The sequence below is a fragment of the Pteronotus mesoamericanus genome, unplaced genomic scaffold (assembly GCF_021234165.1).
Source record: "Pteronotus mesoamericanus isolate MK-2021 breed Mesoamerican mustached bat unplaced genomic scaffold, CSHL_Meso_final contig_202, whole genome shotgun sequence".
NCBI classification, from domain to species: Eukaryota; Metazoa; Chordata; class Mammalia; order Chiroptera; family Mormoopidae; genus Pteronotus; species Pteronotus mesoamericanus.
In genome coordinates, this window is record NW_026555086.1 from 287,794 (window position 1) to 301,722 (window position 13,929).

At 60.1% G+C, this 13,929-nt stretch overlaps 1 protein-coding gene across 1 annotated transcript in view; it reads right to left on the minus strand.

Annotated features, from left to right (window-relative positions):
• Positions 1 to 516: 516 nt before the first annotated feature.
• Positions 517 to 13,929, minus strand: part of DPY19L3 (dpy-19 like C-mannosyltransferase 3) — a 28,692-nt gene continuing 15,279 nt past the window's right edge. Inside the window, exons 11-19 of the mRNA XM_054570283.1 lie at positions 13,288 to 13,361; positions 12,920 to 13,078; positions 12,007 to 12,129; positions 11,563 to 11,674; positions 10,957 to 11,013; positions 7,488 to 7,570; positions 3,263 to 3,395; positions 2,853 to 3,011; positions 517 to 1,913 (exon numbers count right to left, since the gene is read on the minus strand). Coding sequence (XP_054426258.1) covers positions 1,752 to 1,913; positions 2,853 to 3,011; positions 3,263 to 3,395; positions 7,488 to 7,570; positions 10,957 to 11,013; positions 11,563 to 11,674; positions 12,007 to 12,129; positions 12,920 to 13,078; positions 13,288 to 13,361 — 1,062 coding nt within the window. The 3' untranslated portion in view covers positions 517 to 1,751. The remainder of the gene's footprint in view (positions 1,914 to 2,852; positions 3,012 to 3,262; positions 3,396 to 7,487; positions 7,571 to 10,956; positions 11,014 to 11,562; positions 11,675 to 12,006; positions 12,130 to 12,919; positions 13,079 to 13,287; positions 13,362 to 13,929) is intronic.

The following is a 13,929-nucleotide window of genomic DNA, read 5'->3' on the forward strand; positions in this document are numbered from 1 at the left end:
CAAAAGGGACCCCCAGGAGCCCTCGGGTGTTCGCATGACGCGTGGGGCCCGGTCCCCGGGAAGCAGGGGCATGTGCTGTCTGCGTCACGCCTGCGAAGCGGTGGTGCCTGGGCTCGTCTTGAGGGGTTTTTTGGGCACTTAACACTTTTCGGGAAGACTGAACACTGAGTGTGTCGGCCAGCACGACCCCGGGCTCTGAGCAAGGGTCTCTGCTGGCCACCCACAGGGCGAGGCCAGGCCTGAACACTTTGCAGACTCCAAATACCCAGATGCTTCGACTGACGCAAACAGGAATGTTTCACATCAATGGAACGATATCTGAGAAAATAACAGGATTTAACGATCGGACCCCGGAGTCCACTGCACGGGGCCGGGGGCATCTGGTGCTGGCTGAGGGGACAGCCGCCCCTTCAGACCTCAGTGCTCCCTGAGTGTTTACTACTCATCACCGCAAACCGCAAGGACACAGAGAAGAAGAAATTCAGGAGTCTCAGTTGCATAATTAATAAACCCAGCTGCTGCCAGTTTTTATTTAAATAAGTTTTGATAAAAGCCGAGTACCCTCAAGTCCAAAGGCCTGTCCAGCCTGCTGCAGAACACTGCTTGGTGAGTAGTGACCGCTCAAAGCCACCGGCGCAGCGGTAATTCACTTCCTGCAGCTGCGGGGCCCTCCGGGCGGAAGGCTGAGCTCCTCAGCCATCGTGACTTTAACCAAACGCACCACGTGCTTTTACCAGCAACTTTCACACGTCCCCGTCCTTAGGAATTACTTACGAAGGCAACCGTCAGGCCTTTGGGGCGGGCGCACAGAACGCTCTGGTCGTTGACAAGCAGGCAGGAGGGTGGGCTCTGGGTTTGGGCGACCAGAAGCCCAGCGCCAGGCCCTCACAGTGAGACCACGGCCGGGCTTGGTCGGAGGATGCTCCCTGCCAAAAATACTGTGCTAACGCGTTCGTGAAGGTACGATATTTTAAAAATATTCCGATTTTGCAAGGTTCTAGGCTGTAAAAAATACAAAGGCTAAAAACAAAACGTTTACAAAATTTTGCAAACCCAGTCCGTTTAAACAAGTAAGAAATAAAGAGATGTGACCTTTCTCGCAGGATCAGTTAAATGGAATCACAGGTGTTAAAATGGCAACACTGAACAGCGACCACACACGAGCACACACAGAGCTCCGCCCTCTAGACCTGCGGTGTGGACCCTGAAATTCTCCCGCGTCCAGCAGGAACACGCACAGGCACACGCAGTGCATGACGTGCGCCACACAGTACATTTCAGACAGAGCGCATTTAGTTACAAAGACCTAACATGATTTTGTTTGAAATATTAAAAGCATGATAATTGGAAAACATTATAAAATTTCTAGGTGAAACTGGGCAATAAAGAACTTTTAAAAAGCCACCAACTGGTCTTCACTAGTGAAATGACAGTCAGCGACGTAGTCCCGCGCCCACAACGCGCCGCGGCCGGCGCTGCCGCGAGTCGGCGGCGAGTCCAGAGGGTTTCAGGCCCTGCCCAGGCTGTGGGCTCCCGGCGTGAAGCGGGCTGCTCGGGCTGTCCCCGGCCACGGAACCCTCGGTCGCTGGGAGGAGGCCGAGAACAAGGAAGGGGACGGCTGGGCAGGCACCTGAAGACCGCGCCCGAGCGGCAGCGTCCGCATCCGGGCCTCCGAACGCCACGCGCCACGCGGTCTGCTGCGGCTCGTCGCGGGGCGCCACGCATGGACGCCGGGGACGGAGCAGGGGCTGTCACGGGCCCCTGGCCAGCCTGTAGACGTGGAAGGTCTTGTTCTGGAAGACGCGTGTGAAGAGCTTCGCGTAGGGCGGCAGGCCCCTCCTCACCTCCTCGCAGAAGCGCGGGTGGGCTGCCTGGCGCAGGTCTGGGTCGTTCCCACCGGGGCCGTCCATCACCTGGAGCCCAGACAAAACCCAGGGTGATTCGGCAGGAGGGAAGGGGCGCAAGCCCGCACCCCGAGGGCCCCCCGCGGCTCCTCTCCCAAGAACAAAGTCTGAGAGAACCCGCCACGGCCGGCCCGCCCGGCCCCCGGCCCCCAAGACGGCCTGGCTAGGCAGGGCCGTGCACGAAGCAGCACGGAGGCGCGCGTCTTGGGTCTGCTCCTCCCGAGCGGAAGACAGGGCTGTGGGCAGCTGTCCGCTGGGGCGACGGCCTGAATCTCGGGCTCGACGTCCTCGGCGTCGCTCGCGGAGGCGGAGCTGGCGGACAGCGCTGTGTGCGTTTCGGGGGCAGGCTGGCGGCCTGACACAGGCGCGCGCTGGCACGGCCCGGACCGGCTCAGCCAGCACGCCGGGCGGAGGAGGGGACGGGCGGCGGCACCGGGCGAGTGCTCGGGGCGCCGGGCCAGCGCGGGGCCTGCCGCTCACGACGACGCGCCGCACGCGGGGGGCTTTGCTCAGAGATTGGACCGGAAGTCGTCTGAATCCGGAGTTTTCCGCGGTGGAGTCTGGCCGGATCCAGGCCAGGCTCCTGTTTCCCTGCCCTGCGGCGTGAGCTGGCCCGACAGCACCCTGTGTCCGGTGGACAAGGGGGGCCCACAGGGGCAGCGGGGAGGCGATGTCGCCGCCGTCAGCCCAGCGACGCTTCAGAGCACAGGTTTTAACAAGGCGACGGTTTTAGCAGCAAAGCCTTAAATGGGAACCTCGGGCTCAACACCCCCAACCCGCCGGCTGCAGACGACCCGTCCGCCCTGACCTGGGGCACCGGTGCGCCCTCCCCTCCCCCGCCCAAGGGACACAGAGAAGAGGCCGATGCGCTGTCGCTCCGCGAGGCACAGAGGTGCCGACACCCCCAGGACCCCGGGGGGAGCCCGCCCCCCGGGACCTCGCGCTCACATGTCCGTTGGCCACGTCCAGCAGGTCCCGCAGCCGGCAGCCCCGCTGGTGCCTCCGCTCGTAGCAGATGCTGTCCTCCAGGATGACGTAGTCGGTGCCCAGGGCCCGCAGCAGGGCGTGGACCTCCTCCGGGGGCCTCTTCGCGTATATCTGGTAGACCTTCGCAACGCAGTGGACACGGGCGGGCAAAGCGCGCTCAGCTGCTGGGGCGTCCGCCGAGGGCGGTGCTGCAGCCTCCCCGGGCAGGGGGGCCTCAGCCCGGGCACCAGCTCCCCTCCTGGCCCCACGGGGGGCTCCCCTGAGCACTTCCACCCCACGCCCCCTCCCAGCCTGCAGGCAGGGGGTGCCCACGGGCAGGGGAAGCCCGCGGCCGGCGCCCGGAAGCCAGAGGAGGCGCGGTGCACACTTACCGCCTTGGTCCGAGCTCGCAGGCCGCTGTCCTCGTAGTGCGGGTGGTTGGTGAGGGTCCGGCCCGTGCACAGCTTGACTCCCGCCAGCAGCTGCATGCTCCCCGCAAACACTGCGGTCCCCGGGGTGTTCGCGCTGGAAGATTTTAGAGTCTCGATCACCCCACGGCTGGGTTTCTCACAGGCGACTGTGCAGGGGATGCCGCACAGCGTCAGCGCCGCCCTGCTGGGGGCGAGGGCCTGAGGCCGGAAACGCGAGGACAGCCTGAGACTCACTTGCCCTCAGTCTAGTTGACAAAATTTTTTGCAGCTGTGTTTGTCTGGGAAGCGTCTGACAGAGGCTCCAACGGGTCTGCCCCAGCAGTGCTCTGTGCTCGTCTCTGAGCCTTCCCCACACCCTGGGGTGGAGCCCACCCGCGCCCGGCCCTGAGGGGCAGGTTCTCGGGAGAGAGTGTGGAAGTTCCCCTTTGCTTTTTGGGTAAATGTAGCTGAAGGGCCGCCCACCGCAAAACAAGTCAGAAAGCTGAAAGCTGCAGGTGATCAGTCGCTTCTGAGGGTTTTTTGTTTAAAACAAGCAAAAGAGATCCCACAAATTGCTATAAACTACTTTTCAGAAAGAATCAGTGCAAACAAAGGAGCGTGGAGAGGAGACGCTGAGAGCCCCGCCCGCGCTCCCTCGGGGGTGCAGCGCCCTCCCGCGGAAGCAGGCGTCTCCAGAGGCCTCGCCTCCAATCCTGGTCACCGACGGCAGGGACTCGGGGCGCGCGGCCTCTGCCACCCAACCACGAGCCCGCTTCCCGGCACCAGAGCCCTGGTTTGGGGGACCTTCCCCCTTCCCTCACCCTGGGGAAAAGAATCTTAGTAGTTGACCTGACTCCCTCCTGTCGTTTTGAAACCTGGGTGTGACCCGCCCACTGGAGAGGTGTCACTGTGAAGAAGGTGCCCACAGTTGGCGCGCCCTCCCACGCAGACCTGCTGGCCCCCCTTAGTGGGTGAGGAAACCCCACGCTCGCCCGGGTGCCCGAGAGGGACTGGAGTCCATCGGAAACCGCGCGGCCCGCTCTCCACGGAAAGGCTGCTCCCGAGGGGAGCCTGCGGGCTCCCCCCACCCCCAGCCCGAGGCTGCTCCGTTTGTTCCAAGTTAACGCTCACCCAGCCGAGGCCTGAGGGGCCTACGAGTAGGATGCCCCGCAGTTCAAGAGGCGCATCTGCAAGCAGTTTACTCTGGAAAAGGTCAAGCTTTCCTTTCCAACAACGGACCTCGCGGGCGTCAGAGCCCACAAGGCGGGTTCCGGCAAGAAGCTTTCAGGGAGCTCGCCCGTGCGGGTGGGGGTCACTCTGACAAGCAGACCCAGGAGCCCAAGCCAGAGAGGTGTTCGCTCCGGCTCCTAACCAGCAATTTCCAGGGAGCCCTTGACATCTGCCCCCTGTGGGCAGGGGACCAGGAAGGTTCAAACGACCTGTAGAGGGAGGTCTACAGAAGCCCAGCTTGTTTGCTGAGGGATCACTGAACACCCTGTGGCCACGGCCACCCCTACTGGCAGCCACAGGCGCTCACGGCAGAAGCCGCATCGTCTGCCCCGCCCCTCCGTCTGCTCTGCACTGGCCTGGATCGGCTGCTGCCCTCTGTGTCCCGGACACCCCGGTTAACACCCCCGGGCGCCGCCTCTGGTCCTCTGAGCAAACAGGGCTGCCCGGCGGAGCAGAGACAGAGGGGGACAGCAAGGCCGCCCCAGCGCCGCAGCCGGACCGCCCAGGGACCTGCACAGAGCTGCCCGCCGGCGCCGCTTGCAGCCGAGGCACAGACGCAGCCTGGCCTCCCATCTGCCTGCGGCGTCGCGGAGGGCCCACTGCGCGCTGCCCCGGCCCAGCTGCTGGAGGCCACTGAGCAGTGCTCTCTCCGCCGTGGGCGGGCCCGCAGGGATGCTGAAACCAGACGCATCAGCACGCGCCGCCCCCCAGGACGCCCTGAGCGCACCGAGCCCCGCACCCTGTGGGTGGTGCTGTCCTGGGGCAGCGGCACCGCCAGGCACAGCGAGGTGACGTGTCACGTGACTGCTTAGACTTCTTGAGGAAGAAATGGAGAAGAGCTCGTGCAGTGGGGACACGTGCCCACGTGTGGCCTCGCTGGCGCGGGGAGGAAGCTCAGGAGCAATGTCTGCTGTCCGAACCGCGGGGGTCTGGGCAGGGTCTGGCCACAGTCTCCGGTCTTGTGCGGATGCCTGCAGCTGCCGCGGGACAGCCCGTCTGCAGACACCCCGGACGCCGGCCCAGCAAAGGCGACGCCTGTCCCCGGGGCTCGGCCTGGCCTCTGTCCCAGCCCAGGGCACGGCTGACGCAAAGGTGCAGCAAACAGGCAAAGTGGAACTAAATGAGAAATTCACACAGTTTCTCAACTGCAGACACCGAGAGCCACAGCGTTTTACATTTCCTGCGGAAAAGCTCTCGGGCGCAGGGCGGGGACAGGCCTGTGTCTAGGACGGACACAGGCTCCTCAGCACCGCACGGTGCTTCTCCATTAGAGGAGAACAAGGCCACCTTCGCTGACGTCTGAGCGGGCGGCGCGTAGAGCGCAAGGGCGACTTGGCCCCATTGCTCTGTCAAGCTCCGCAGCAGCCGCCCGACCTGAACACAGTGCATTCTGGGAGGAGTGCCACTCAATGAGACAGGGCCCCCAGGTCGGATGCGTTTACATGATGTGATTTACGTGTCATTCCAGAAAGGCCTGGTGGCATTTTGAGCAAATACTCTCATTTATTTTTGAAGCTTGAAGCCCCAACAAGTAAACTGCTGTTGATCTAACAGATAAACTGTACATTACTGTGAACATTTGCTTTATCTATACCTCAAAAATATATAGAATTATGGAAATACTACAAAAAGACTCATTAAACATGAAAGTGGTTTCTAGGCATTTAAGGTCTGAACTTAACCTACCTCATACTTAAAATATACAGAGCAGTTCTTTCTGCTTTGATTAAATGCAAAGGAAATTTGGTCCATTTTCTTAGTCTCGATATATTGAGAAAACATTGTGCACACTCTCCTCACCGGGAAGAGGCCATTTCTAGAAGCCAAGCAGCTAAAACGTCACACTTCAAAATACTCAAACCCGCAGGTCTCTGAGCTGTCCGGGGACCAAGAAGAACTCCAGCCACCAAACACTCTAAGGGCACAGGGGGACCAGGCACCCCCGCCCAGGCTGCGCCTTGTGACGCGCTTCCTGACACGCCAGACCCGTGGACGTGCCCCCGGGCTTTGCCAAACGAGGTGTTGCAAAAACCCCGGGTTCTGGGGCTTTACAGGCAGGAGACACCATCAGCCGGGGGGTGAGGAGGGACACACACAGGCCAGGGTGCTGGGGACACGCGTGGGGGCGCGGGGCTCGCCCGCGCAGGCAGCCTCCTGGTCCTCCTGGGAGGAGCCCTGGGCCCGAGGCCCCCCAAGGTCTTCGCCCTTGACGAAGAAATTTAATCCCGAAAGATTCTTGGTTTTGTCCTTAACGTAAAATCTCTACTGCTCTAAGGAACTAAAGAGCAAAATGCACAAAACATTCTCTAAGAATTAGGACGCTGAAACTTCTTTCCACTGACACGGGTTAAGCCTCTCACTGTCTCACACGCGATCAAGAATAAGAATCTGTATAAAGCCCATGGATTTTGCCTGCAGACGCGGGCCGCCGAAGGCCGCCCTGCACACACGGGGCCCGGGGCCGGGCACGGGGCCAAGAGGTGGGGTTTTGCTGGCGGAGGCGGTTCGTTCAGGAGGCTCGCGTGCCGGGGCCCCACTGAAGCGCCAGGTGCCCGTGCAAGGGGAACGCCGGCCGCCTCCCCCCGCCCCAGGGGCTGCGCCGCGGGTCCTGCGCGCTCCAGGCCCGGGCGCCGCGCAAGGGTGGCCAGCGCGTGAGGACGGGCGCGCTGCGGGGACCGGCGGCCGGAGCCCCTGCCGGGCCGGGGCCGCGCGGGCCGACGGTGCTGGCACAAGAGGCAGCCACCGGCCCCGCCTCACTCGGCGTCCGGGCGGCCTGCCCTCGCGGGCCCCGGGCTGCGGTTCCAGAGCGCAGTTCTCGCGTGAAGGAAGCTAGTTCCGAACACAGAGCTTTAAAGAAACCTTGAGAATGAGTGTCTCTCCGCAATTAGGTTCAGCAAGAAGCAGAGGACACAGACCGGGAGTCTGCAGAGACGCTGGAAAGGCACCGAAAGTGAAAAGGGTAAGAAAATCCTCTTACTTAATCCAGTCCATCAGCTCCACTGTATCTGGGTCATAGAATTCCCTCAACTCGGACAGCTCATCCATCATTCCTGGCCAGAACTGAAATTAAAAACAAAACAAAACAAAAACAAAATCCGCCCCACACCCACCGCCGTCGCTAAGGTGGAAGGGACAGGCGGGCCTGCCCCTGCGGGTGAGCAGGGCGCCCCGCAGTGGGACCCGGGCCTTGGCCCCGCCGCCCCCCACTCTGCGGCCGGGGGAGTTGGCTGACGCCTCGGTTTCCAAGATCAACTTGCGTCAAAGCTAATTCTGACTAGAGGTGCTGCCGACGTCTTAAAATGAGCTTTTGTTTTACTCAATAAAAATGCTGCTGTTAGAATCTAGTGGAACGTTAATTTGGAGAGAGGAACAGTGACCATGACAAAGTTCACAGCCTACAGGAAGCTCTAAATGTGACCCCACGCCCTGCCCTCCACGCCGGGTGCGCCCGGAAGGCAGCAGCGCGGGGCGGGGCGGGGGCCGCAGGCACGCTGTGGGGGCCGGGCACACGGGCTGCAGGCGGCCTGCCGCGCCGTCTGCCGTCCTCGGGAGCCGCAGGCCCCGCCCGGCCACGCGGGGCAGAGTGCTCTCCAGGTCCAGCCCCTTTGCTGCGTCGTGGGGCCGCGGGCCACTCTTGTCCCAGAAGTCTGGGCAGCCAGTTTGCCTCTCTCACCGCCACTGCGGGTGCGATGGCAGGAGGGCCCCTGCGCCGGGCTCTCCGGGCCACCGGGCGCGTCTGAGTCCGCGCGTCCGCTGCGGGCACTGCCGGCCGCCCCGGGTCCCCACGGCTGTGCAGACGCAGGCGGGGTCCCCGCCGCTCTGACGGGGCACGTTGAGCACAGCGCCCGGTCCAACGTGGGCGGTTCGAGCCCGTGACTGGGAGGCTCCGCCGTCCGCACCGCCCTGAGCGAAGACCAGGGCTCCTCGGCCGCCTGGGCCACGGCCCCGCGCCGCTGACAGGAGGCGCCCTGCCCCTCTGGGGGGCAAAGCGGGCCACCGGGCACCGGCACCTCGAGTTCCGGGTTCCAGACGAAGACAGACCCCGGCTCACGCAGTGCCTGCATCACGTCCGGTCCCCCGTCACCCCCGGGACTTCGATGGTCAGTAGAAATCAACTTTCTGCCCCCGGTTGGTGCGGCGCAGTGGACTGAGCGCCGGCCTGCGAACCACAGGGCCGCCGGGTCGACTCCCCGTCGGGGCACAGGCCTGGGCCGCGGGCCAGGTCCCCAGCAGGGGGCGCGCAAGAGGCGACCACACAGGGATGTCTCTCTCCCTCTTGCTTCCTCCCTTCTCCTCTCTAAAAGTGGATAAATAAAATCTTAAAGAAATCAACTTCTTTACGGTACGTTCTAATGCTTTTGCCATAAAACATTTTTAAATCTGTGAATTCAAGGGATATGACATATTTTTTTTGTTTGAAAGTGGCTGTTACTAATTCTGAAAATGTTAACATTTAGTAACATAGTCTTGTGGTCAGTCTTTAACCAATGGAAAGGTAAGTGTTGATGTAACTAAATGTTGTTTCTACATGGTCCACAGTAGTTTCTGTGACGTTTTAACAACCCAAGCACGTTACCAACCTGGGGGTAAAACTACTATTAAAGACTCGAGTTTGGAAGGGAGACTAGTAAATGCGCTTCCCTCCCGACGGGGTCCCCTGAAGAGACACGGAGCAGCGTGAGCACCAGGGACACGAAGCTCGGGAGCTGCCTCGGCTGCCCGTATGGCTCCGGTCGGGCTGCGGAAGGCGGGCTCACGCCGCTGCCAGGGAGGCCTGCTCAGCGGCAGGCCGGCGGCCGCAGGGAGCCGCGCACGCACACGCCGCCTCGGTCCTTGAGCCTCGTGCCGCGCGGGCACGCGGAAGCCGAGCCAGCTGCCCAGCCTCCCACATGGGCCTCTCCTCCGCCGGGTGCCGGCACAGGCCCGGCTTGTGGGCCCCTTGGACGGGCGGGGCAGGGCCTGCCATGGGCGTGCGGGCGGAGGGCTCTGCCCCCTCGCGCGATGCCCCGCCCTCCCCGGACACGCCCAGATATCCGCACACGTTTCTGGTCGCCCCAACGGGAGACAAGGTCTCTGGCGCGCGGAGGCTGGGAGGCTGCCAGGCCAGGACGCCCGGTGCCCAGGGGCCCTCGCCAGCTCGGCCACGCAGAGGGCCTGACCGGGCAGCAGCCCAGCCGTGGGGCCGGGGACCCAGCTCGGGGCCACAACCAGAGCCTCTGGTTCAGCAGGTCAGCGACCCAGAGCTCCGAGGGTGGCTTCTCCCCGCTACCCCGCCCTTCCCCGTCGTATCAACAACAGGTGACTTGAGTCCCCACCCAGGTTCAAAGGGACCAGTGCGACTTGAAGGAAGGGGCTCCCTGCGCAGAGAGTTGGAGGTGAGGCCGCCTCCCGCCCCGTTCGGCCTGCGTCTGCCCGACCCTTGGCGGCGGCTGCGGGGGAGTCCGCCAGAGTCTCGCCGACGTCGGAGCGGTCCCCAGGGTCCCGGGGAGGGGGAGGAGCCACCTCGTGCTGGGGTCCCAGGGCCTGGCCCGGGGCTCTGCCTGGGACAGCGAAGGGTTGGATGGAGAGGATCGTGACCGAACATAGTTTTTCGAAGTATTTACAATGCAATCATCCAACACAGCGATTATCTAACTTTTTTCCCCCTAAGTCCTTTGCTTAAAATAGAATCTTATGCGAACACATAAGCAAGTGAACCCCAAGTTGGGCTGCCGTGGCTGACCCCCTCTGTGGGGGGCCGCTCCCGCCAGGCGCCTCCCAGACCGCGGCCTACGCGCAGGACCGCTTGAAATCCAGTTCTGATTAAAGCAGAGTTTGAAGAAAATCATCTAAACTTAAAAAACACATTCGTGTTTTTTTTTTTTTTTTTTTGAGAGGCTGAGAGTTCACTTGGATCAAGCAGTCTGGGCTACCTGCCCAGGTGACAACTGGAGCCTCTCACCCGGAAGATGTGACCGAGCGTCACAGAGTCGCTGACGCGGCTGACGACCCGGGGTCTTGGGCTGGAAGTGCCGCCAGTGCCAAGTCAGAAACCAGCCACCTGACAGGACAAAGTCGCAGCATTTTCTCCGGAGGGAGGGACGGGCCAGGCCAGGCCAGCGCCGCCGCGGCTGCTAAGCTCAGTCCGTGCAAAGCGGGTAACAGGGAAAACAACGTTCCTACTTTATTCACCTCCAACAGGTCTGGAAACATCTTTATTTTCAGAATTTGCATCAGCTGAATAGTAAGTCAAAACCAAGATTAACTAGAATGATTAAGCTGTAGTACTTTTTGCCATGTTTTTACTTCTTAAATGCCACTTGGGGGACGACCGGTCTCCCCACCCACGCGGGGGGCACCTGAGACCTGCGCAGTGCACCCCGCCTGCCGGCGACGGCTGAGGTCGCTGGGCCGAAGCACACGCTGCTGCGTTGGTCAAGGACAAGAAGGAGGAAAATCCATCTTACCTTATAGCACAGACAGAGCAGTATTAACGTCGGGACTGAATACCGCATTACACACATCTACGTAAAAAAGACAACAACATTTAGATTACAAGCGTTTTCAACGCTTTTGCCTCAGTTTTACTCTGTAAACATGACTTTTTTAAAAACAACAGAAATTTATAGTTAAGGGGGCGTTTCCCGGAGCCTCTGACACGTGAGGCAACCAGGCAGGGCCCGGTCGCTCTGCAGAGCTTGTGGCTCCAGTGCACTGCCCCCCGCCCCCCGTGCCCCTGGGGAGCAGGACAAGGCAGACCACGTGCTCACTGGTCACTATTTTTAGGACAACACGCTGTCGTTACAAGTGGTAACTCTGGACAATGGGATTACTGGGGATTTTTAAATTTTCTTTTTGTGCTTTTCAGTATTTCTAAATTCTGTATAATGAGCATATCTAATTTACGGTCTGGAAAAAGATGATTAAAAAATGAAATTAAAAATAAAAAAAATTCCTCATAAATCACACTGCATCAATGATCTACTTTTTCGCTTCGATCCCGGTATCAGTTTGATCAGAGGGGTGTGTGGGCGGCCGCCCAGTAACCGGGGGGCCGCGGGGGCCGCACTGACCCGCGCCGGGGTGTACAGGCGGGCGGCCCTCAGGAGCGGCCCCCACACGTCCGCGCTGCACAGGCCGGAGGCTGCGAACACGCACAGGTGCGGCGTCCACAGGTACTTCATCCTGCAAGGACACGGGCACAGGTCAGCCCGAGCCGGCGCCCGTCAGACCGGGCCCGAGCTGTGCCGAGACCCCGCCGCAAGCCGGCCGTTGGCGCCACTGCCGTCCGACGGCCACCGGGGGGAAGACGCAGGGATGTTGCTAATGAGGAAAACCCTGGTTATCAATGAGGTTTTGTTCTGGGAGAAAACAGCAGACAAAAGGCGTTTTATGGGAACCATGGTCATTAACGGAGATGATGTTAGTCTCCAATTTTACTGCTAAATTATGTCAGGTAAAGAGTGGCTGAAGGAAAGGATCAATCAGACAGAATCAGACCGATCAGACAGAAATACCTCATGGTGCTCAGTGCCAAGAATCCAAACAAAATGGTGTGTATTAGGTGGTAGGCAGTCTCTGGTCTCAGGTGGAGGGTGCCGGGTCCCGTCCGACCCGGGGCGGGCTGGCCTGGGGACCCCCTGCATCGAACGGCACACGCACCGGTCAAAGCTGCGTACGGGCTTTTGATTTAGTCAAATCTTTTTAGAAGGAGACACAAGGAGCTTATGCTTTCATATATTTAGAAACGTATTATTTCTCTAAGATAAAATAAATCACCATTGACCATTTTAACTTGTTTATGAGGCTCAAGGTATCATAATATAAGTGCAGCAATAAGTAGAAGAACTAAAATTTAATAAATGTCAATTTAACGTAAGTAAAAATATAAAGTGCTTCAATCCTTTAAATTATAAGAGAAGAGCAAAAGAAGTCCTTTTGAAATCACGGAAACTAAGAGATCTAGGGAAATGTTTTATAAGTTACCAGTGCTTGTCAAGCTTTTACGAATGAGAAAAATAAAAAATGTGTCCATAAGCTTGGATTTCCGTGTCTCTGTGGACCAAGGACCGCCCTGTACGCCACTGACCCCCCAACCCCGTGTGTGTGGCAGACGTGTCCCACCAGCCACGCCCACGCCGGTGGGTCGCCACGTCCCCTTGGCGGTGCGGCCGGTGAGTGGGGAGAAGGACGCGGCAGAAGGACCCGCTTGGAGAGAAAGCGACACTTTATCAGCCCCTGGGCCTCGATGCTGCTCTGACGGGGAAGCCCAGTCGCCTGGGGTCCCTTCGCCTTCCTAGACTCACAACAAAGTCACAGTGACGCTCTAAGGGGCCCCCGTCCCCCTGCCTGGACCCCCCTGAACGCCGGTGCCGCACCCCCACCCTGGCGCCCACGGGGGCTCAGGCCTGGCTTCCGACGGCCGCGCACCTGAGGTTGCGGAGCGCGGCCACCAGCGCGGTGGGCGCCGTGACGCCCAGGACAAACACGTGGGCGTGGAGCAGCAGCGTGTCCGACAGCCGCCCGAAGGTGTTCAGGGGCAGGAGGCCGAAGGCCTCTTCACACAGGTACAGGTTGGCATCGAAGTCCCTGGGGGCAAACGGAGAGCCACGGTGAGCTTCAACGGCAGAAAAGTACACTTTTTTCCTCAAACTGAGCCTGAAATTAACAGCTGAAGGTGCAATCATAACTTAACTTTTAAAGTCTTTGCTGATTTAATATAAAAAGTAAACCTAGATTTTATTTGTTTGTTCAAGAAAAAAAATAAAAACCCCCCAACATTTTAAATCTAGTCATACCTTGTTGCTCCGAAGCCGAATTTCGCTTTCAGGAACTTAAATATGTGTTCATCCGACTTCAGGCTGAGAACCGTCTGTTGGGGAGGGACAGGCGGCAGCTGCTGTCAGTGCCTGGCAGGGCCGCGGGGCCAGCGGCAGGCGCGGCAAACGCGCAGAGTGGGCCTCCAGCTGGAGATTCCCGGTGTCCCCGCGGTTCCTGGGGGAGCAGACGCTCTGCTCGGATAAGGCTTGGACGCCCACTGAACCGCGTGCGGGTCAGGGGTGCAGCAACAAGGGCCTGGGGGGCGCTGCTTCCCGGGCAGGGAGCAGGCGCCACGTCCGGAGGCGCACGGCTTGTCCGGAGACCGGCCTCCGGGGCAGCAGGGTGGCCTCGGGCAGGGGCGTGGTTCTGACGGTCCAGCCGGCTCATTTATTAACCTAACCCAGTACAAAGCATGCCGAGCTGTTTTCTTAGCTCCACGGTGCAGAAAACGATCTCCAGAAATACTTGTTTAGTGCTTTTAAAGCTGAGCTTCTAAAAAGTTTAATAACTCAAAAGGTGAGTTCAAGGTAGAACACATTAAAGAGTGGATAGAAAGCAAGGGCTAAAATCAAGAAAACAATCCTATTGCCAAAACAAGTCAAAACTGAGCCCACTTGAGG